The following is a 24,864-nucleotide window of genomic DNA, read 5'->3' as shown; positions in this document are numbered from 1 at the left end:
TAATTATTGCTCACTCGCTGCACCAGACTGGTGAGGGACAGAGGAGCTCATTCTCCAACAAGCACCTACAGCTCCACTCAAACAGTGACAGGACTACATTCATCACTACAGCTCACCCTTATGAAACAGATAATACTCCCTACATCTGCACAACAACTCACCCTTATGTAACACATAACGTATTTTTCGGACTATTAGTCGCTCCGGAGTATAAGTCACACCAGCCAAAAAATGTGTAATGAAGAAGAAAAAACCATAAGTCGCACCAGAGTGTAAATCACAGGACCATCCAAACCATGAAAAAAAGTGCGACTTATAGTCCGAAAAATATGGTGCTACTCCCTACAACTACACAACAACTCACCTTTATGCAACAGATAGCCCTATATCCTGTCAATAATTACTTCATCTTTGCACAGTTTCTTCTTGCAGCCTCTTGTGTAAAGCCCAGATATATTTTGTATTATTATATTTGTATTTTTACTTGTGCATATACATTTATAATTATGCCTTATTTGATACCAGCCTCTTACAATTTTTTATATTATATTATAAGCACAACCAAAAAAGATGAAACATGCTTTCATGTTAGTCCTCTTTTTTTTTTTTTTTGCTGTTAAAAAGTTTCATGACGTGGATTTGAGATCCCTAATTGTTCTTTTTTTTTATTCCAGGTACAATGGAAGCTGGAGATTCGCCACCACCAATGAACCCAGATTTGAATGTAACATTATAAGGAGCATAGCGCTGCTTTGTTAGAGCACAATGCAGCAGAAAGGCGCCATCACCATCATAGAATGGGAGGACTTGGACAAGAGGAAATTCTACTCTCTGGGCGTGTTCATGACTTTAACCACGCGGGCCACAGTCTACCCTTTCAGCCTGATCCGAACTCGCTTACAAGTCCAGAAAGGAAAGTCCCTCTACAATGGAACGTTTGACGCGTTTTGTAAAATATTAAAAAGTGAAGGCATCTGTGGTCTGTATCGCGGGTTCATGGTCAACACCTTCACTCTCGTCTCTGGGCAAGCGTACATCACAACGTACGAACTCGTGAGGAAATACGTCTCTAACTACTCCCAAGACAACACGGTGAAGTCCATCTTCGCTGGGGGAGCTGCTTCTTTAGTGGCTCAAACCATAACCATACCCATAGACATTGTGTCCCAGCATCTCATGATGCAGGGCCAGGGGGAGCACTTGAGTCGATTTAAGGTCAAACCCAAAATGATGCTGGCGGCGACCAAGAGGAGGCTGACTTTTGGGCAGACGCGGGACATCACAGTGCAGATATTCGCCGAGGATGGGTTCAGAGGGTTTTACAGGGGCTATGTGGCGTCTCTCCTCACATACATACCCAACAGCGCCCTCTGGTGGCCTTTTTATCATTTTTATGCAGGTGAATGAACTACCTATTCCTTTATTCCCTGGAGTTGACCAGACCTAATTTCCTATAGATATGTCCATTTACATATACACACTGGGGTGTGCCGTTTTGGTCAAATACAGAGGACACAATTGTAAATAAATCCACAAACTGGGAGCAAATACAAATAAAATCAGCCATTATCGGCAAATCTTACTAAATGTAGCATTTACTTATTTGATAAGGACAAGTATGTACATTAAACAAACATGTAACAGACTACAACATTTATAGCCAAGGTTAATTTGAACTGAACATTAAAGGTGCACCATGCTACTTTTCTGGTACAGGGTCTGCTACCTACTTGTCTCCATGGAAATTGAATTGTTTTGCCTGGAATATTCCATGGTATGACATTAAATATCTTCGTCTAGCATTTCTTCATTGTGGGTGTTTTTATTTCTCAAAAATACTATATAAATAAATAAATCCCCCATTTCCATGGAGACAAGCAGGTGCCAGACCCTCCACTAGAAATGTTAGACATTGCAAATTGTAAGCAAATTATTTTTTCTTTCAAAACGGCAAAACAGATTGCTGCACAGATCTGATCTGTAACTCTGCCTTATTTGCTTTATGTAGAAGGATCATTTTAATTCCATACAGTTGAGTATTCCAGCAAAGCAGCATCATCTCCAAACAGAGAGACAGGTGGCAGAGCCTCCTCCAGAAAAGTTGCATAGTCCAGCTTTAACATCTGTGATATATGTGCTGTATTTAAAGAGGTGTTGATAGCTGTTGTCTTGTCTTTTACACTCTTTGTGTGTGTGATTTTTGCATCCACAGAGCAACTGTCCAACCTAGCGCCCTCTAGCTGTCCTCATCTGCTCCTGCAGGCGATCGCGGGACCAATGGCTGCGGCCACTGCCTCCACCATCACCAACCCCATGGACGTGGTTCGAGCCAGAGTCCAGGTATATTCACAGTAGATATCTGCACTATACAGACTTTAGAACACTTTACAAAACATGGGTGCACAGACGAACTGTCTTTAATATACAGACAGTTCACTTGGGCTTGGGGAATCTATCACTGAGTGTTAGGCTGTAAGCTCATTTTGATATTGCTTACACATTAGCATGCAATTTGATGCTAACTTTTCCATTACGGCAATGCTCTGCTCTGGTCTCTGGGAATTTTGGAACAGCACTAATTACGGTGAATAATTAGGATGTTCAGAATGCATAAGGTGAGTGAGGAATAACTTTGAACCACTGTTCCACCTTGTGATGTCATGAAGCAGTAGTTTTGGGTTAACAGCTACCTATTACCTTTGGTTTAATAGAGAAATTCCAGGGCTGAAATCAGCCAAATGTTTCTAGTGAAGGTGTATGGAATTTAAAAACACAGCAGAGCACTTCCTGTATTACCACTATAAGGTGGGACGAAGTGTTTTCTGTTTGAGAGAAGAACTCAGCCTAAATACGCAGAGTCTGTGTGTTGAACATGTGTGAATGAAACAAAACACAGCTCCAGGTCTGTCTGTGATAAGGAAACGACATTATAACATAGAAAAATCTGAGAATAGAGTAATCGGGGCCTTTTAAATTTCCAACTGACCTGTTGTGTGTTGCTGCAGGTGGAGGGCCGGTCTTCAGTCATTGGCACTTTTAAGCAGCTGATGGCGGAGGAGGGCGTGTGGGGTTTGACCAAAGGACTCTCAGCGCGGGTCATCTCCTCCACCCCCACCTCTGTCCTCATCGTCGTGGGATACGAGACCCTCAAGAGACTGAGTTTGAAAGCAGAGCTCACCCACTTGAGACACTGGTGACTAAAAAGTCAAAGTGAAATACTGAACACAGGATCTGCAATGGGGTAACAAGAGCAAGAGTTCAACCACTAAGCTGAAAATTGTTGGTTTGATTCCCACGTCTGGCCAATGCATACTGCTCTTGTGTCCTTGAGCAAGAGTCTTCACCAATTTGCCTACAGTAAAAGGCCTCTTCATAGACTGGAGTGTGATGGATTAGTGGTTCCATACAGTGGCCAATAAGCAGAGAACAGAACAAGTAACTGTGACCACAAATATATTGTGTATATTGTCAATAGTGCTTTCATCATTTGTCATTTTAAAGGAACTGTATGTAGCTTGTGTTCTTACAGTTTAAAAAAAAAAAAGGTCACTACAATCAAGAATGAACCTGGGTTGCCACTGCCTAAACCAGCAAATAAAGGTCACACACAAGTTTTTCTCCAGAATTCACTTCCTGAGCTGCAGAGGCTTCACTAGCACTGATTCATGATTGTCTGCAAGTGCTGGGGAGAGTCCTTTTTAGGTTTAAAACAACTGGATTGCAACATTGTAACTAGCAACCCAAATAAGACTTCTGATTTGATACTCATGTTGAGCACGAAAACACCAAATTATAACACGAACAACTTGGCCATCATGTTCATCATTGTTTTTTGTAATTTTTTGCATTAGAATTCAGCCATCAGTAATCAGTAAAAGCTATACTGCTGTGAACACGTCTACCTCATAAATGGGGACACGGATAGGTCAAGTTTATGGAAATCAAATTAAAATCGTACATACAGTTCCTTTAACAAAGAGAGACATGAACTGGGATCAGATACTCCTCCAGGTGGTCCCCAAGGCTGTATTTATTAGATGAGAGTCAAGATGGTGGCCAGAGTTTTATCCTTAAGTTGGTAGCGGTCTCACACAAAGTGCTGCTTAATATAATATTTATGGGTTGATCAAACAAATTATAATCAGGTACCTCAAATTTAATTTTAATATTAAAGCACATGAAATAAATCTTAACTTTTTATTTTGCTAAGTCCTAAGAAGAAAAATTACTTTGCCATGAAATCAATTTAAATTGAACATTATACTTATATATTTCTATGTAAACTCAGATAAACCCATTTTGACCAGTGTTAAAGTGCATCTGGCAGGTTTTCATGATTTTCTGTTTTTGACTTAATTTGGTGGAATAATTCCTGTTGTGGTGGAATAATACCTGTTTTAAAATATATAAATTACAGTTTTATGCAAGTTTAGAAGCAATTTTTGAAGAAAAGTTAAAAAATATGTAGGAAGTAGAGAATTCTAACACACTGATGGCATCACACTGGGAGAATTCTATCCAAAATCTTGGCATAATTTACATGAGAGACAAATTTTTTCTGATACTTTAAACAGAATTTCAACAAAATATATTTCTTCTATTTTTATTTGTCAGATAATAATTTTTGTGTGCATTAGAGGAGTTATGGCCCAGTGCACAATACGGCTGTATTGCAGTGTGATGTCTAGATTTCCAATCAAGTAAAATTAAAATTATAACATTTTTAGGATCATCTTATATAATGATCTTAAATGTATTTAAGGAAAATTCGCAGTTTAACCTGTCATAGGCACTTTAAATGTAGGCTGTGAAAAGCATATAGTCTTGATCAATAATTCTCAGTGGAGGAAAGGTGAGAATTCTAAGGTGGAAATTGCTCTGTAAAGGCCGCCACACACCACAAATTGTTTAAAACTGAAAAATCCTGTAAATGCACGACAAAATGCGCACACCAAGATCCTTGCCCTCCATCTGAAATCATGACATTATCAAATTCTAGAACACAATCTATGAATTATAAGTTTCTCCTCTAGGCTGACCTAAACTAGAACAAGCATCTATTGACTGCACCCAAATCAAGTGCTCAAAGTTTTTTTTATTGTAAAAATTGAATCTGTAATTATGTTGAATGCCAAATTATTGCCTTCTTTTGCACTTGAGATTATATTTTTTAAAAATCATTCCATAAAAACGTTTGTGCTACCTACAACCTAAATACAATAAGGTCACTGGCTGGAATTGTAAAAAGTTGGGGCGCTAAAAGCAGGTATGTGATGTTAAATAGCACTTAAAAGGTGCACTATGTAACTTTTCTGGCTTATTTCCATGGAGATGCGATTGTTTTGCTTGGAATGCTGCACAGTATGGTGTTTAACCTGTCTATTTCCATGGAGACAAGCAAGTGGCATTACCAGGCTATGTTACGGATCTCACAGTAAAAATGCTTTTGTTGTTTTGTTGTTGTTTTTTTAATAATAATAATGACAGCTATAATTGGTGGGAAAATGTGAGATCATTTTAATGCCATACAGTGGAACATTTCAGGTAAAGCAATTTGCAGAAGTTGCATAGTGCAGCTTTAAGCTCAATGATAAATTATGTTTATTTCTCAAAAGAAATGCTTCGAAGTTTCTCACTTATTGTAATGTTACTTGTACCAGCTTTTGGGAATTTTTTGTGTGAAATTTCAATAATGGAGACTGTGACTTTTAATGTGCCAAAGTGTCCATTGTATCAGTTTTTGTGCAGGATTCAATTTCACATGAGCAGCTAATTCCACTGCTCCACTAGCCTTTGAAATATAAGCTTCAAAAACCCTGCCTACAAAACTGCAAAAAGTATATTATTTCAACCAGAGATTCTCCATTATGGGGAGATTATACTTTTATTTAGGCCTGTCACGATAATTACTGTATCGACTTATGGTTCGATATACAGTATGACAGCTGGGACTATATATTTTCTTTCCACTACTGGCATTTTTTTGGTTATGGGCTCTATTCACCCTTACGTAACAAAATCGGAAGACGTTTGGAACAAAACATGCGGATGACAACTTCCTTTGGGCTCTACTGGCGTTAGTAACTGAAAAAATCTGAAAAAATTAGAAAATGGCCCAGCTTTCTTCATCTAGATGTCAGTGTATTCTTTTTTACTTTTATAAACTGCATATTCATTTGTGTATTATCATTTGTCTAGTCCTGTTGCTGCTGAATCCACGGTTTTATCACATGCCCAGTGAACTACATCGGAAGTCGTCATCCGCATGTTTCCAAATGTTTTCCAGTAAGCGTGAATAGAGCCTTTGACTATACGATATGATTTAAGCCATAAAAGGTTAAATAAAGCACTTAAGTGACTCATTACAGATGCAAATTAAGTACTTAAGTCTTTTATTATGAGTTTATTTATTACAGCAGCTCATGATTTTTTAACAATATTTTACATTTAGAATAGTTTTTGTGTCATGTGGCATAGATTAGTTTCAGTATTGTCATTTATATGCATCTCTATTTCCTTCAGCAATGCATCGCGCTTCAAAATGTGTTATCGTGACAGGCCTAGCAGCATTTAAAGGTGCATTTTGTAACTTTTCTTGTGGAGCATCTGTCGATATATACGTTTCTCTATGGAAATGTTATTGCTTTGTCTGGAATGTTTCACAGAATGACATTAAATCTTTCTATCTTCATGGAGACCAAACCAGATCAAGTTACAGGTCAGATCTGTGGAGAGGCAACCCCACGCACAGTCAAATTCATGTTTTTGTAGGTATTTTTAAGCAATAAAACCACCTTGAGTAAATGTATATTAGAGCTGTTTAATGTCATACTGTGGAACATTCCAGGCAGAGCAATGACATGCATAGAAACAAAGTAATGCGAGTTTATTTGTAAGTAATTCAAAGTGCTTTACAGATTAAGAAAGACAATAAAATCACAATACAAACCAATCAAAACATAAATAATCGTCATGAAATTAAAAAGAGAAAGACATTAAATGAGAGAGAAAAGTGCGGAATGAAAACCTTTCAGTTATACACAGCTAAACAAAGCTTGGATTTAGCTTTATGAAACTGAAACTCTGACTCCCCGTGTTTAGTTGTGACTGTGGGCACCAGCAGGAGGCCAGTCCCTCAGCTCCTCAGAGTGTGAGATGGTTCAAATGGCACTAACATGTCACAGATGGACTTTGGTGCTCGGCCGTGGAGAGACTTGTACAAGCAGAGCCTCTTTAAAGTCTCTGAGCCACAGGAAGCCAGTGTAGAGACCTGAGCACAGGACGCATGTGCTCAGCAGGTGACGGACCCCTAACCAAAAAGTTACATAGTGCACTTTTAAGATGTAGATTATTACATATGTGGTACTATTTAATATGTAAAGAATGGCTTCTGGATGGGAGCTGAAACATCTTGATTGTAAACACTGTGTTCCTTCTCTTTACTGTGCCACTTCTGGACAAATGAGGAATTACTCCGTCTTATTATTACAATATTTCTCACTACTCAAGAATCTCTACACTGCCAATACAACATCTGAACACAGTGCTTTGTATTTCATGTAACTAGGATCTTCAACGTAACCCGGAACTGCCATAACTCCCATTTCTGTTTGAAATGGAACACACCTGGTTTTACAAGCACAACTGTCCCAGCTAAGTCAAGGTTCACTGCGTAACTTCTGATGTGGAGGTCCCTGCCACCTGCTAGAAAGACCTCCATGGAGATGATGTTGCTTTGCCTGAATGTTCCTCAGCATTGCATTAGATGAATATATTATGCATTTATTCAGTTACAGGTATTTTTGAAAACATGCATTCTTACTGAGAGCAGGGTCGCCTCCTCACAGATCTGACCTGTCACTTGGCTAACTGGTGTTATCTTTCAAGTTTAATGCCAAACTGTGGGACATTCTAGGCAAAGCAAAAATTCCATGGAGACAAGCAGGTGGTAGAACATCTGCATCTACATCTGAAAAGTTCCACAATGCACCTTTAAAGATATTGTACATAAACTTTTAGAGGTGCTCTTTATCTAAATGTAAGTTAATGAACTATAAATGTACAGTTTCATGTGTTGAACATTGAACACGTGGACTTTTAAATGGAATAAAAGACTTCTGAATCTTAGGTGTGAGCTTTGTAAACAATGTATTTGTTCTGTCTGTATAAAATAAGATGTGTTTTGTTCGTTTTTGCCACTAGGGGGAGCACAAGATTATCAATTGTCGAATGACTTGAAGAGGCTGTCCAGTGTCCAGTGCTGTCACGTTCACAATTTGGAATACCTTTCAGTCTGAACTAAGGCTTTATGAGCTGGTTTCTTTAAGTAGTGCTTTTAAAGTCATTTTATACGATTTGTATTTTAGTGCAAATGTGTAAATGTTTTTCATGACGTGTGCAGCAGTTTCACTCCGGTCCAAATCACCCTTAAAAAGAGATTTCGATCTCAATGGGTTTTCACCTGGTTAAATAAAGGTTAATAATGAATAAATTAAAATAAAATAAATTCATGCACATGGTTTATCTTTAGTCGACGAAGATTTTTTTTCCCCTAAATTTTAGCCCTAGTTGTGACAATATCTAATTTTAGAGATACGATTAGAGATTTGTAGCTGTAAATCTGTATTTAGTGTTCCGAATTGAAATGAATTATTTTTACTTCTAAAATTGGCGCAAACTACTTTTTAGTTCTTATGATTAATAGCAGGAAGGAGAAAGTGTGGAGTGAAGAGTGTAATCTGCTTTTTAATATTAAGATACTGGATACTTTTCGTTATTTTGCTCAACATCGGAATAATTTTGAGAACGTTTTCTAGGTTTAGAATATTTACCGATGCACAGGTCATGCACCGATACTGTTTTTCTAAATTGAGTATGAGAACTTCATTCATTTTGTGTACTTGCCGATACTGAGAATCAGGCTAAATCTAATTCATTGTTTATTATGCAATATCATGATTATTATCCAGTTTATTTTTGCATTATGTAATTTATGAATACTTTAATTAGCCTATAGGATAGCCTACTTTTTCACTATTTTAGGGGCTGTTTTAAATTTTTCCAAACATCACAGTTGGGTATAATTCAAATATAATTTAGAGAAGTACATTTAATATGTATATTTATAAATAATATAATATTCATTCATACACTGTAAACAAAATCTTGTCAAATTTACGGTGAAAAACTGGCAGCTGTGGTTGCCATTTTTTCACGGTAAAAAATACAGTGACATTGTATATGGCTTCACGGTAAGGTATATTTATAACTGTAAAAATAACAGTTAAAAAAATTTCCTTTAAAGATGAATTACTGAAAATAACTAACATCGTATTTGGCCTGATGTTATAACTGTTGAATTCACAGTTTAAAACTGCTGCTTTTACAGTGAATTACTATCTATCTCACATAATGTCTTACCCTATTTTATGGTTATTTCCTGTTAAAACATCATCAGTAATGTAAAACCATTTACTGTATTCTACTGTGAAAAACAGTACTTTCTGTAAAATTTATTACAGTAGAACTGTATCAGTTTACAGTATTTTACTGCATACACTGATACAGTAAATTACCAGCAGCTGTGGTTGCAAAAATAGTCACTACCATTATTGAAGAGTCCAAGGCGTCTTCTGATTGGACGAGAGTCCAGGTGAACAGCGTCTGGTTCCAGCTGACTGCTGTGGCGTAGATCAAACTCTGGTGCCAGCATGAGAAGACGGCTGCTCTTAGCTACTGGCTTTCCTGATTGCAACTGGGCATAATCAATGGGAAAACAGTCAAGTTGCACCTGACGGAGAAGTGACAATTGAGCTTGGTGATAGTCGTTGGCTGTGACACTGCCTGAGGCCGCCCCGTGTTGAACTCGAACAGTAGCAGCCAGGAGGTCTTTGAACGTGGAGAACTGCTTTGCATCTGGCAGAGGACTTGGAGTGGAGGCAAGACCACAAGGGGGCCTTTTCTACAGTGGCATTTTGCTGCCATCCACTGGTCGTCTGTGGTACTGCAGTAGAGAGAAGCTCAGCTCACACTTGGAGATTATTGACACAGACCACAGACTATGACACAGACAGAGCTCTGGAATGATTTTATGCAAGAGTCTCCAACCTTTTTTCTCCAGTGAGCTACCTTTATGAAACCTAATGTCAGAGAGCTACCAGTTTCAGAGTAAATATAAGAGCCACAGCGAGCCTTAGATGGGGAACAGTTAAACGCTTAATAAAACATAAACCATTATCTATTTATCAATGCACCAAGTTAGGCATCAAAATTATACATTTACAGTGGTAATTAATAAAATTTTAATTATTTTCCACAAAACAAAGAATTCAGAAATCCCTTGGCGAGCTACTTGGAAGAGGGTGGAGAGATACTGGTAGCTCCCGAGCTACAGGTTGGAGACCCCTGGTCTAAAGGACATTCTATTAAAAATGATAAAACTGCAAAATGTACAAAAAGAAAACCTTTATTTGACCAATTGTGGCCAGTGCAAAACAACCCGATACAAGTACAGGCTCTGTCTTCAAACATAAGCAGCTTCCTCTCTGAAAAGCCTCTAGTTTGGTGGCATTTGCTGAACCGCCTGTGTCACATGGGGCAGTCGTAGATGTGGATGGAGCGGTCGTCTCCTGCAGAGATGATCTTTGAGCCTGTACTGTTGTACTTCACACTCCACACCTGAAGAAGCAACATTTATTCAATTAAAGAAGATTGATTGTGCAAAATGGACTTTTCAGAGCTTTTGCCATGTTCTAATTGTTTCCTTCTCATTTACCCACTTGAAGTTGTATTTAGAGTGATTCACGTATGTTTGAGAACTCTGTATTCTCCTGTATTCATTACTCTGATCTTACCCCCATTTTCACCACTGCTCTGTACTTAATTTTCCAATATTATTTTCTATATCTGTGATATGTGTAAACTTTGGCAGCACACATACTAATTTTGGTATAAATGAAAAAAATCTGCAGCTATCCATCAGAGGGGACAACAGCTGTACAGTCCTTTGTGACAATGTTTGTGAAGTCGCTTTAGATGAATATTGACATTTAAAATGTCCAAATTATAACATAATAATCCACAGAATTATTATCATATATTCTAACTACAGCAAAAGCACAATATGTGCTCTTTATAACAAAGTAAAATGTGTGTAGTAATATGGTTGGACCTAAATTCTGTCATACCTGGTCTTGATGGTCAAAGAAAGTGTTGATACAGGCTCTGGAGCTGGCGTCCCACACTTTCACACTTTTATCAGATGAGCTGCACAACACACATTGATATTCTATTAGTTTCCAAAATATATAACAAAATATGCACAAGATTTGGAAAAATACAATTGTCCCACAATGGGTAAGTTACAGTGTAGCAACAAGTGCTGGACAAGGATAAATAGCACTTAATGTGACTTCAGTGTATTATACTGTTACATAAAATAAGTGGCTATAAGTACAGTTATCTACAGTGCAGCAAATGAACCGATCAAATAAACAAAGAACAGGTACAGCATTTTTTCTGATTTTGATTTTCTGATAATTTTGCACTAAACACAATATTGGTGGTTTTCAGATTCTACAATGTGATGATGTCATACGCCCAGATGGGGTCAGAGACAGTTTTCAGTGTTGATTACATATACTTTGCCCTTCAATATTCAAAAGTATAATATCAAAAATGTTGAACCTGATCATTTTTATTTGTGACTAACCTCTTGTATTACATCAAAAACTATCCATTTTAACAATACATTAGCACTGCTCCTACCTGTATTAAATATTATTGGCCAATGGAATGCTGTCATCTGAATCCCAGCAACTTCTTATAGTTCAAATTTACTACTCAGTTACTACAACGCTGAGTCCAAACCAAAATGTTTTACCTGGAAACAAAGTGCGTGTCGTCGGGTGAAAACGCCACATTAAGGACCCATGACCCGTGTCCGCTCAGAGTCCCCGCCAGATTCGCATGTTGTCTGAAAAAGATTGATCAAAGTTATGCAAGAAAACCAACACGTAAGATAAAATGTCAACTTTCCCCTATCCACAAGTTGGTGCCATGTGTCTTAAATGGAGGTTTTTTACGCTGTGTTCATGTGATGACAACATTTTCAAATCCCTATAGTTTAAACTGAGTTGGAGGAAAAGTCACAAGTCTATGGTGGAATTTGCTGTGTAACTGTCAGACCTGGTTTATGGTTCATATTTCTGTAATTCCTGGGCCTATCCATATGAAACAAAAACCGGTGCAATGTTCCACGTCTTCTTTATCAGTGTAAATAAACAAAAGTGAAATTGTGTATTCATAATAGCTTCAGAAAGTGATGCCGCTGTTGTCATCTGTCATAAAACCATGGGGCTTTGTAGAGACGTGCTTTATAAGGTTACTTTTTCCTGTACAGATATTTTAGATGTATCATATTTTTATGGACCTTGCTTGAGCTTGCCATAAGGACAAGGTGCAGTATGTTGAACTCACACGTCATAGATTTTGATGTAGCCATCATCTGAGGCGGTGACCAGGAGCTGAGAGTCTGGGGAGAAGGTGAGGGAGCGGATGGGCATGGCGTGACCTAAGAACAAGAGGATTATTTTTATAATTTTGGATAAATATTTACTATTGATTTGTATTTTTGGTAAAACGAGTATTTTTTAGATTTGTGAGCGATTACGTTTGAGATGAGACTGGAAGAATTTCATGCATTTTAGAACATTTATATGAGGTCTGCACTAGAGGGTTAGCAGATTTTACATAAAAAAGATGATATCTGTTTGCAGAAGACTTCAGGTTACTAAAAGGTGCACTATGTAACTTTTCTGGTGGAAGGTCCGCGACTAGGGGTGTGCAAAAATATTGAAATATCGATATAGCGTATAATTTAAAGTCATGGTACAGTTTTGACATTGTGGGCTGCTCGATATATTGCCAAGAGTATTTTTTTGCTACAGTATTGTTGCTTGTTCAAAGGAAGGAAACTCGTTTATGCGACACATTTGACATTTCCACTGTTTTGAGGTTTAAAATGGGAGTATTTCATACGAACTTTGCACAAAAAGTGGTTTAACAAAGACATTTAGTATCACAGCCATGATTTACCTTTTATTTTTTACTGAACGTATCGAATCAGTTTGAAATATATCGTATTGAACTGTATCAAATCATAAGCTCACTGTATAGAAATGTGCATCGTATTGTGGCTTATGTATCGAGGTATGTATCGTATCAGCAACTTCTGAATGATACCCAGCTCTATCTGCTACCTTCTTGGAGATGGATACAGTATAGCATTGAACCATCCATCTTGCATTTATACAATTTTTAGGGTGTTCAGGGGTGAAAAACCTTGAATCAGATGCATTGTTACTGTGAATGAGGTTGTCTTTCCACAGATCTGACCTAAAACTCAGCCTTGTGGCACCACCTGCTTATTGAGGCAAGTTTGATGCTATACTGTGAAGACGGGTGAAGAAGACTCCACCAGAAAAAGTGACAGTGCACATACTGAAGTTGATAACATCATCCAATCAATCTCTGTCGTCTATTGTAATATGTTGTATTTCAATGAATTTTAATCATAGTATGAACTGTGCATATATGTCATTTTATTATCTTATGTTATGTTGTGTATTCATAAAGGTGGAGGCTTTTATAATGTTTTTTTTCTCTTCCTGCACCTACCTTTTTCTATTGCATCCTTTTTTTGTTACATGTTATTCACGTGCTAAAATAAATACATGTTTGAGATTTGTTATAGCCCAGAGCCGTACCTTCCAGCGTGTGGAGCAGTTTTCCTGTGGCAATGTCGAAAATGTTAATGATCCCATCAATGGCTCCACTGGCCAAATATTTCCCATCTGGACTCTAAAGGAACATTACAAACATGTCACAAACACGTAGAAGTAAAACAAACAACATTATTAAAGCTGTACGATGGAGCTTTTTTAGTGGAGGGTCCATCACCTGCTTGTTTCTATGGAGATGTTATTGCTTGTTACTGTGTGACATTAAGGTTATTTTATTATTAGGTGTTACCAATAAGTATAATCAGCTATAATAAATTATATTCACATATGTTTAACACACAAACCCTGCATATTTACTCTCTGTCCACCTTGTGATGTCATGTAGTAATACAAGTAGTAGCTCCACTGTGTTTTTAAACCCCATACACCTTCACTAGAATCACTTGGATAATTTCACCCTTATAATTGCAAATCTGTACTGAACTCAAGGTAAAAGGAGCTGTTCACTTGAAAACTACCGCTACATGACATCACAAGGTGAAACAGAGCATTTTGAGCTTTGGGAATGCAAACAAACTAATAAACCAGGATTACTCAAACATGAATGAAACAAAACTCAACTACAGCCACAGATCTGTGGACACATATCCCAGAGGAGACAAACTGTTAGTGTGCCCGCCCACCAGAAAAAGTTACGCAATGCACCTTTACATATAACAGAGGACAACTTACATATGCTATACTGAGGATGAACTTTCCTCTTGTGTCCAGGGAATACTCTTTCTTGCCACTCTCTACACCAAAAATGTTGACTTTCCCGTGGTGGCTTCCTGTGGCGATGTGTTTGGAGTCTGGAGAGAAGGCGACCGTCCACGCATCCACTAAAAACAACAGTACAAACATTATTTGATTCAAATAGTGCTCGAGTTTATTTTATTTAAAGCGCAAATTTCTGACCTATGTTATAATGTTGTTTTCTCATTAAACACAGACCTGGAGTTGTATTTAGTTTCATTCACATGTTTAATACACAAACCCTGCATATTTTATATCTCAAATGGAAAACACTTCATGAATGAAACAAAAACACGTTGTGATGTCATGTAGTAATACAGTGTTTTTAAATTCCATACACCTTCACTAGAATCAATTGGAATTATCAATCTCTACTGAGCCAAATGTAAAAGGTAGCTGTTAACTACCAATTCATGACATTACTCAAACATGTGTGAATGAAACAAAACACAAGACTAGGTCTGTTTTTGATGAGGAAACAACATTATAACATGGCTTAGAGCAGGGGTCTCTAACCTTTTTCTTTTGGTGAGTTACCTTTACAAAAAGAAAAAGCCAAAGAGCTACTTATTTTAGGAGCACAAGAAATTGAGCATAGGAAAGCCTTAGATGGGGAAAGGTTAGATCCCTCTAAAACATAAACCTTTATCCATTTATTAGTGCACAAATGTTAGGGTGACCAGATCTTTGAAAAAAAAAAAAAAAAAAAAAACGGGACATCTTTTGGTAGTTGGTAATAATAAAATTGTGAAACGAGTGCATAATTAAGGAAAACTGTTGAAGAGACCACTCATGACTGACATGTGAGTCAGTATAGTCACATTTTCTTTGTGTTTTGGTCATTTTTAAGCAGCTTTTCTGTATTTTACCCAAACAAATGACAATTTATGCCTCTCTTTTCTTTTGGCAGGGATCAAATTGATCATAAAAATGTATCATATCACTGGTTTTGGCTAAATCTGTTGGGACAGGGGACACAGGGCTCAAAACTCAGACTGTCTATATAAAAATAGGGACGTTTGGTCTAGGGATGAGCATGATTAATCGATTAATCGATAATTGATCATTAAGAATTTCATTGATTACGTTAATTTTAATCGACAAACCGAATGTAGGTTGCTGTGCGTAGCGTGACCAAACAGGGGTCCGTACATGTGTCTCTCTGCATCAGAAGGAGTGAGCAGACACAAACAGTCGGTCAGTCTGCAGCGTACCGAAGCACAAATGTGTATTTAACGATGATTTTGTACAAGAAATTCCACGCTTTCTGTTGCGTTCGGGACAAGTGTGAGGCCATGTGCACAGTGTACAAAGCAAGAACATATGTTTCGGTGTCCAGTGGGAAAAAGCTTTGCCAGGTGAGAGTCGCGCAATGTCGATGACGAGTCCCCACCTCCCACCTCCCGTACGGTGTCCTGGTATTGACAAACGCAAATCTGGTCACACTAACCTGTATTCCACTGAGTCATGTCTTTTAATCCGACAGAAATTGACCGCATCAGCGACACAAGAGCTGTAGTTTTATCTTCGCTGAGTTTATGCAAATTAGCGATGCGGTTTTAAGTTTCGTTTCTGTGAGAGTTGCGCAAAACTGAATTAAACACATTATAATCTAAAACGTATTGATGTGGCTCTTGAGTCGTTACGGTTTATATGTCGTAAAGTTGAATTTATTTATGCAGATTAGTAGTGCAGATAGTAATAATAATGATGATCATTTTAATATAAAAACGTTAATGATTAATCGATAATCGATCGTTAATTCTTCCGACGATCGATTAAGAAAATTTCATCGAATGCCCATCCCTAGTTTGGTCACTCTATACAAAGTTACGCATCAAAATTATACATTTACAATGGGAGTTCAAATCTTAGCCATTCAGCACAGTATGTATACTGTATACTTCAGAAATCCTTTGGCTTGCTACTTGGGAGGGGGTGGAGAGCTACAGGTTGGAGACCCCTGGCTTAAAGCTCACAAGAGTCAATTATGCATAATATAGGACCTTTAATATGGACAGTGCAGATGTGTCCAGTAACATGTAAATGAGTCTCTCATTTGGGTTGCCAGTTTCAATGCTGAAATCCAGCTGCTTTAAACCTAAAATGCTTCTATCTGATCTGAATCCTTACTACCTAAACCCCAACACCTGCAGCCAATGAAACAGTGCTTCTGCTCCTGCTGTATATGACATATACTGATAATAAGAAAAACCTTTATGTGTCCTCTATCTGCAGGTTAAGGCACAGGCAGCACAGGTTCAGTTGTGAGTGTAATACCTTTTAGCTAGACTGCAAGCTACACACACTTTCTTTATACTGTCATTTTCAGCCCTGATATTGATTACTGTAGCATCCTCTTCTCTCTATGGAGCCTGTGCAGAGTGACCTGTAGTGAGAGCAGTGGAGCAGCACTGATCGGAGCTGACAGGGCAGCTGGGTGAGTGCAGTTTGGTTCACACACTTGTCTCTGAGCTCAGGGTTATGCCAAGGTGAGAGGAGAATATGAAACGATTATTGAGCTACAGCACAGAAATGGAGCTGTCAACTAGACTTTCCTTTACAGTAACAGGCAAATGGCAGAAAAATAGAAGGATTGTAAATACATATAATAACATAATATTTACGTAATAATAACAGTATTTGTAAAACATCATTAAAAAGAAACTAACTCATCAATGTGTGGGGATCAATTACATATCACTTTTAAAATTAATTTGTGAAAATGTTTTAATAAGTAATAAGGTATCCCAAAATAAGTAAAATAAAAAAATGTTCCAATTAAAATTACTTCAAACTACTGAGGTCATTCTACTAAATTTCAAACTTAATTATATCTAATAAAACCTCTATATATTTTATTTTACATTTAAAAATAAAAGTTTTTAACACTATTTATGGGGTTAATAAACAATATATAAAGTAAATAATATGTTAATTAGACAAAAGTGGTGTAGTAATGGCTGCTGTGTGACCAAAAGTCAAGTCAACTGCGTGTGCTTCTGGAGTCAATATGTCTAGTTTTGTTTGACATAGACCCCTTGTGAAGTTTCAGAGCTGTACCTGGTCCCGCGTCCATGGACTTGATCTGTTTGCCCGACTCCAGGTCCCAGAGGCGGATGTGAGCGTCCAAAGAGCTGGAGGCGGCGATGGCTCCGTTGTGACTGATGTCGACAGAGACCACCCCGAGCTGATGCCCCTCTAGAGTCCACTGCAGCTCCAGCTTCTCATCGGACCTGCAGCAATACAAGTTTAACTGTAGACCATTCTAGGCACTTGTACTAAGTCTGGTATTTACTGGGATAACCATTACTTTACATTTGAGAATAGATGTGTAATAAGCACAACTTTGTGTTACTACTTTGGGATACATGTACTTGTGATATGGCACTTGTGCAGTACGTCAAACTTAATCCATTCAATAGAAATGTAATAAGAAAAGCAACTGTAGCTCTGTTGATAGAGCATTTGTCCACTGATGGTGGTTTGAATCCCGCTTTCAACATAAATATCACTGGTTGTGCGGTCAAATCCACTGACCTGCAGGTTGGCTGGTGTGATTCCAGCTACCACAGATGAATACTGTCGTTGTGTCCTTGGACAAGACATTTAACGTACCTTGCCCCCAATGTCTGTGTGAATGTGTGTGAATGGGTGAGTGACTCCTTGTTGTAAAGCGCTTTGAGTGCCTTGAATGTGGAAAAGCACTATATAAAAATGTGACCATTTACCATGACGATATGTAATTGGTTGATCACAATTAACAAAACAATGTTTAACATGAAAGTTTTCTGTAAGGAAGACTAAAGAGTGATGCTCCTACAGAACTAATATAAAATTAAATTTAGCAACTGTTTCAAACAGGATCATTAGCATAAGTAGTTTCTTGTTTAAGAATGATGAAAAATTTAAATTTGACTGGCAGGTGACTCAGAGGAGGGGGAAGAATAGGGAGGGAGGAGGATTGAGGGAGGGGGGGGGGTGAGAAGGGAAGAGTCAGAGGGAGGGGAGGAGAGGGAGGGAAGGGAGGGGGGAAGTCAAGTTAATGGAAAAAAAAGAAAAAACACATATGATGACATGTTTAATGGACTGTATATGGTGTATTGTTCTTAATAAAAAATGAATGATAAAAAAAAAGTTCATTAATCATTCTTTAGCAAGTGTGATCAGTACGTTGCTCATTGCATCAGACACATCATTGCAGTGTTTGATACTCAACTAACAAAATGTCATTGTTTTCTTGACAATGACAATAAAAATGTAAACTTTTAAAATCATTGCAAATTCTAATTATGGGATGCTATAGATTAATTAATTGATTGGTATCTGAGTTTACCATTTCCAGACTTTCACCATGTCATCCAGAGACCCCGTGACGATAGTCTCTGATCCATCTGCTTCACTTTTCCCCCAAGTTGCCGTCCAAATAGCGTCATCATGGGCTGTGAAAAGTAAACGTTTTATTAGATTTCCTCATCATTTAATTCATCTATGAACGAAATCCACTATTAGAAACCAGATAATGAAAACTACTTACCATGTTCTTGTTTGAAAAGTATACTGTACTAAAAACGAAAACAAATAAATTAATTAAGATGCCTTGCAAAAAATGTATAGTGTGCACGTGTATCTTTTGACATGTTACTTACTTGAGTGCTCATTGTTTTGGTCCTAGTGATAACTCAAGCGACTTCAGTTTAATCAAGCTAAAGAAAATTAAAATAAAAAGGATATTAAGAACAACAGTTTACAGTATAGATGCATATTAACTCTTAAAACGGCAATTCACGCGTACTAGTCTATGTGCAAGATGTTGATCGAAATATTTAGCTTTAAAGAAATAATAAAAAGCGCTATTATTTAACAAGAAAAATAGGGCGTTAGATTAATCATACGGATGTAACAAATACCTTAATTATTCTGAATTCTAGTTTTATTCAAAGATTCACGGGTTTTTTGTTTTTCATTCACCGCAGCGCCGCCATCATAAACAAACAACGTCACTTCCGCTTTATTCTTCAGTGTTTTCTGTGAAGCGTGAAGGCGCACTGACATCTACTGGAGAGGAGACGCAGGACAGGAAATGACATTTTTGTTTGTGAAAGTGCCAAATTATGTGTATGGTAAAAATGAAAACAGGCAATTGTTTCTATAGCTTCCAAGTAATTTTTATTTGTTTATGTTGGTTGTGAGGAAGCTGGCCCAAGTGGTCGAAGTAAGAGTCCAGTGCAAAAAATGTACCTTCACCAAACAAAATCTTTATTGCTTCCTCCGTGTTGTGGGCAAAATTAAATACATATTTATAAACTAGAAAAGCACTCAGAGAGCGCAGACCTCCGTCAAGGACTACCCCCATTTTTTATATAAATTGCGATAAAATCAGTCTTCTGGATCAGATCCGGATCAGCCTTTGGAATATGAAAGAGGATCCCATTGTCCATCCCTGAGTCAAATTTCATGGGGTTTGGTCAATAATTAACCGAGATATTGAGAAACAAAATTTTTGGCCCCATTTACCACAACGTTAACTAAAATTTCAAAGTGATCCAGAATCCAGGATTTCTTCCAGATCACCCCCAAAATGAAATCAGTTCTTTCTTTTCACATTTCCAACAAATCCTGAAAATTTCATCAAAATCGGTCCATAACTTTTTGAGCTATGTTGCTAACAGACAAACAGACAAACAAACAAACAAACAAACAAACAGACAAACAGACAAACGCCGGCAAAAACATAACCTCCTTGGCGGAGGTAAAAATAACTGTGCTTAACTAAAACAAAAGCAACAGAAAATAACGCAACCAAAGAAAATAACCCACAGGCACCTGGCTGCACTGATGGTGAACCTCCCAACTGATTACACTGCCTCTACTTTTATACCGCCCAGAGAGGAACTCCCTCCCCCTGGGTTTACACCAACTCACAGGTTAAATTCTAGCAATTTCCCCGTTTTCCTGGTGTGCTGCATTAGGTTCTTCTCAGAGGCCTAAATCCCCCTTTAAACTAAACAGTGCTCCAACTCAACTAGAACCACTGAAACCAAAATTCTACAAACCAATTTGATAAAATAAAAAGAACCAATTCTGAGGCTTCCCTCCACATTGGTGTTATCAGAATGTCATAAAATAGTGCCAACTCTGACTTTAACATTTCTTTCTTATTCATACACAAAAAATTTCACTAGAAAAATATACTACAATATTTTTTACGAAGTACAAATTTTTGTCAAATGTTTTTATTTTATATCATTATCTTCATTTATTTCTGACCTAATGATACATGTCAAATATTATATAATATTTTCAGATTTTAACACCTTAAATGCCAGTTTTGTATGCGAAAATGTCAAATTATGTGTATGGCAGAAATGAAAACAGACAATTATTTCTATATCTTTCAAGCAATTTTAATTTGTTTGTGCTGGGTTTATCAGAGGCTGGGTGAAATAGTGCCAACACTGATTTTAACATTTTTTTTAGTTTTTGCACAAAGCCCATTTTTAATAAATAATCATACCTGTGGTTCTTCGTGAAAAAAAATGTACACCAGAAAAGAATACTATATTATTTTTATGCAATACAGTTTTTTGCCCAACTTTTTTATATCAGTGTCTTCATTTACTTCTACATACCAAATAATAGACTTAGACTTAGACAGACTTAAATGATCCACGAGGGAAATTATTTGGACACAGTAGCTCACTCATCACAGTATGATATAATAACATAATAATATATAAATCTTATATATTTAATGCTATTTAATATAAAGATTTGAGTGTTTCCAGTCATTTCTTCCTCTTATATAGTAGGAGCCTTATTTGATAGAAGATATAGGCTGGTCAAAATTAGCTCCTCTACCCAAATTCATATAAATGAGTAAATAACAGTGATTCTACAGTGGGAGCATTATTCGATGGCTAAATTGTCCTGTCGGTGTGTGCTACCTTTAGTCAGAGCCCTTTTTGAGAAGAATACAACTGTCCAAATGAACTACCTACGCATGATATTCATATAAATGAGTTGAAATTTGACATAATTAAGGTATAAAGTGTGATCACCTTGAGCAAACAGCATCAAACTTGTCTCTAATCCAAAAAAAAGTGTTGTAAAACTGGGCAGGTTATTTCAACGGGATAGCGTGGATCGATGGACGTCACTGTTGATTTAGGCTGCAGGGAACTAATTTCGATGGGGCAGCCCATTTCGACAGGACACTGAAAGTGCACCCATGTTTGGAACACGGCGGCTGGCGTGTTATCTATATATATTCAGTCTATGGATGGAGCCAATTTTTTGTCCGAAATAAGATAAGATGCCTTTATTAGTCCCACAGTGGGGAAATTCCAGTGTTGCAATGCGCAATTTCAGAACAGCAGGAAAAGGTAACATACAATAAAACAGATAATAAATAATAGCTTAAAAATAATTAAAAAAATAGACTTAAAAATAATTGCACATGGTTATGATTGACTGGTACATGTTCAGTGTTTGTTGTAAAGTCTGACAGTAGCAGGAAGGAAAGACCTGCGAAACCTCTCCTTCACACAGCAAGCGTGAATCAGTCTGTCACTGAAGCTGCTCTCCAGAGCAGACAGAGCGTCCTGCAGGGGGTGAGACTCATGGCCCAGCATAGAGATGACCTTAGTCAGGACCCTCCTGTCCCCCACCTCCTGCACTGAGTCCAGAGGACAGCCCAGGACAGAGCTGGACTTCTTGATGACCTTGTCCAGCTTCTTCCTCTCCCTCTCTGTGATGCTGCTGCTCCAGCAGACCACACCGTACAGGATGGCTGATGCCACCACAGAGTCATAGAAGGCGTCTGTGTTGTGAGTCCAGTCCAGTTTATTGTTCAGATGAACACCCAGGTACTTATATGAGTCTACTCTCTCAATGTCCCTTCCCTGGATGTTCACTGAGGGGGCAGTAGAGTGGCGTCTGCGGAAGTCCACCAATATCTCCTTGGTGCACAAGAAACATGCTGTAACATAACAATTGTAATAATTAGAGCATTTTCACACACTTTTTTTTGCACGCGCTTCCAACCCCGACCCACTAAACCAACATTATGTTTAGTGTAACCTCTGGGTGCTGTTGCCAGAGCTGTACTGAATACCAGAGCCTCAGAGTGAGACCTCCTCTTGTTCGAAGACGTGTGAAACAGTAAGGGGGAAAAAATGAAAATATTTTGACAGCTGCACCAGACCATTCCCTATAAGACACATGAGCCGATGGGGTGAGGTTTCAAAAGCATCGTTCCGAAAAGCACCAGGAGGACAGAGAGGAGAGAGAAGAGAGAGACTTACTGAACCATAAGCTTTAGGAATGACCCCAGTTGTGTGTATTAAAAGGTTAAAGGTTCAATATATAACATTTTATACTATTACACTGCAAAAAAACTAAATCTAGCAAGGTTAAGATGACTTGAATTAAGAAAGTTTTATCATGATTTGAGTAAATTTCACTTGAAAAGTAAAATGATCTGCCAGCCGAACTAGATCTTTTGTACTTAAAATATGAATAATACATCTTGCTACACTTAAAATAAGAAATACATCAACTTTTTGCACTTAAAATAAGAAACTAAATCTAATTGCTTGAATTAAGAAAAACAGACTTATTCTACTGGTAGATATTTTGACTTGTCACGTTGAATCTACTCAGAAAAAGTCAAATGTTCTTAATTTAGGCAAGACAAGTTGGTAAAAATCTGTAAATCTGTAAATGCTGCTTTTGTTAATGTATTAGGACCCCCTCGCAAACGAGATGCTACATCTCAAGGGGCTTCCCTTATATATAAATAAATAAATAAAATAAATAAATAAGTTTATTTGTATGGCACAAGAATAAGAAATACATTAAAATCACAATAAAAACAAAACAAAACATAAAAAAAATCATAAAGATTAAAATAAAAAAAGAGAGACATAAATTACAGAGAAAAGTGCAGACTGAAAACCTTTGAGTTATATGCACAGTCAAACAGAACTGTTTAATTTAGGTTTAGCAAGATATTGTTTTGTTTTGTTTTTTTCCAGTGTAAAGGTCCTGTATTATGCAAATTAACTATTGTGAGATTGTAGTTGTGTTAGAATGTCGCTACATCCTCAAAAACAGACCTGGAGTTGTGTTCTGTTTCATTCACATGTTTGAGTAATCCTGCGTTATTGGTCTGTCTTCATCTCCAAAACTCAAAATGCTCTGTTCCATCTTGTGATGTCATGTAGTAGTTTTCAAATTAGCTTCCTTTTAATATTCAGGGTTTGTGTGTTAAACATGTGTGAATGAAACAAAACACAATGACAGGTCTGTTTGTGAGGAGGAAACATGATATAGATCAGAAAATAGTGTAATATGGGCCCTTTAATGCATGGTTTCCCAAAGACTGGGTTGCGGCCCTCAGGTGAGTCGCAAGAGATTTTTTTGGGGTAGCCTTGTCACAATCTGCATGTAGGTCTGCACTAGATATGTTGAAATGTTAAGACATGTTTTGTGTAATTTCTAATCTTATTTTATTGCTGGTTGTTACGGGCCTCGGCCCTTTGATATTTGTTTAGAGTGCTCCCGTTCTTCTGTATTTGCTTTTGTGTGTGCATGATGCGCTTGGTCCGCGAGCCCTGGACCCGGATGCATGGGAGTGCCAGACGCCGGACGGAGGCTGGCGTGGCAGCGTGTCGACGACTGGCCGGTCACCCCTCCGCTCCCACCAGTCCACGCGGCTGGATCACTGCGGCCAGCTCGCCCTTTTTGTTTGATTCTTTTGGGTGTCTCTTTTTGTGTTTTGTTGCCGGCTATTGCCTCTGTTAGTTTTTTGAGACACCTTTTTGTTTGCAGTACAACTTGAGTTAGATTTGTTACATTGTACTTAGTTAGAGCTCCTTAGTTTATTGGATTATTTTGTTTAATTCCCATTTATTTTCTCCTCAAATTCCTGTTTTTTTTTTTTTTGTTCTTTCCCTACACTGTAAAAAATAAATGCATAATTTTTAGTTAAACCTTAAACATACAGGTTTTATTGTTACTTTCCTTTCTCCCCTAGCAAAGGGGACGTAACACGGGTTCAATTGAATGTTGAAAAGACAAAGAAATTTTCAACAACATTTTACTACATTAATACCCAGATAAGCAACTTATGGCAATGACAATGACTGTTTTTCATTGTTTAAAACCTGCGTAATACTAATTGGTCAGAGAGACATGATCACTCAGTCAACAATAAAATATCCTTGTTAATGTTCAATAATGGTCAAATCCATGTTTACTTTGTGATTTATGAATAATGTCTATTGACTTCGGTCATGAAGGTTTGTAACTTTTAAAATATGAG

At 37.5% G+C, this 24,864-nt stretch overlaps 2 protein-coding genes across 2 annotated transcripts; one reads left to right on the top strand and one right to left on the bottom strand.

Moving 5' to 3' along the window:
- Window positions 1-678: 678 nt before the first annotated feature.
- slc25a44a (solute carrier family 25 member 44a) lies at window positions 679-6,365 on the top strand. Its single transcript, XM_055155576.1, has 3 exons — window positions 679-1,399; window positions 2,213-2,340; window positions 3,006-6,365. Exons 1-3 carry the CDS (start codon window positions 766-768, stop codon window positions 3,195-3,197), a joined length of 954 nt encoding a protein of 317 aa, XP_055011551.1. The 5' UTR covers window positions 679-765; the 3' UTR covers window positions 3,198-6,365.
- A 4,084-nt stretch (window positions 6,366-10,449) lies between these two features.
- skic8 (SKI8 subunit of superkiller complex) lies at window positions 10,450-19,565 on the bottom strand. The gene is made up of 11 exons (XM_020923204.2): window positions 19,448-19,565; window positions 19,187-19,243; window positions 19,075-19,102; window positions 18,874-18,979; window positions 17,601-17,773; window positions 14,475-14,623; window positions 13,767-13,860; window positions 12,478-12,571; window positions 11,882-11,974; window positions 11,187-11,265; window positions 10,450-10,677 (listed from the first exon to the last, which is right to left on the bottom strand). Exons 2-11 carry the CDS (start codon window positions 19,196-19,198, stop codon window positions 10,588-10,590), a joined length of 918 nt encoding a protein of 305 aa, XP_020778863.1. The 5' UTR covers window positions 19,199-19,243; window positions 19,448-19,565; the 3' UTR covers window positions 10,450-10,587.
- Window positions 19,566-24,864: the final 5,299 nt, after the last annotated feature.

The sequence above is a fragment of the Boleophthalmus pectinirostris genome, unplaced genomic scaffold (genome assembly GCF_026225935.1).
Source record: "Boleophthalmus pectinirostris isolate CB_2022bp ecotype Guang Dong unplaced genomic scaffold, ASM2622593v1 HiC_scaffold_2, whole genome shotgun sequence".
NCBI lineage: Eukaryota > Metazoa > Chordata > Actinopteri > Gobiiformes > Gobiidae > Boleophthalmus > Boleophthalmus pectinirostris.
The sequence above is the reverse complement of the archived record's forward strand: the minus strand, read 5'-3'. Positions and strand labels throughout refer to the sequence as shown.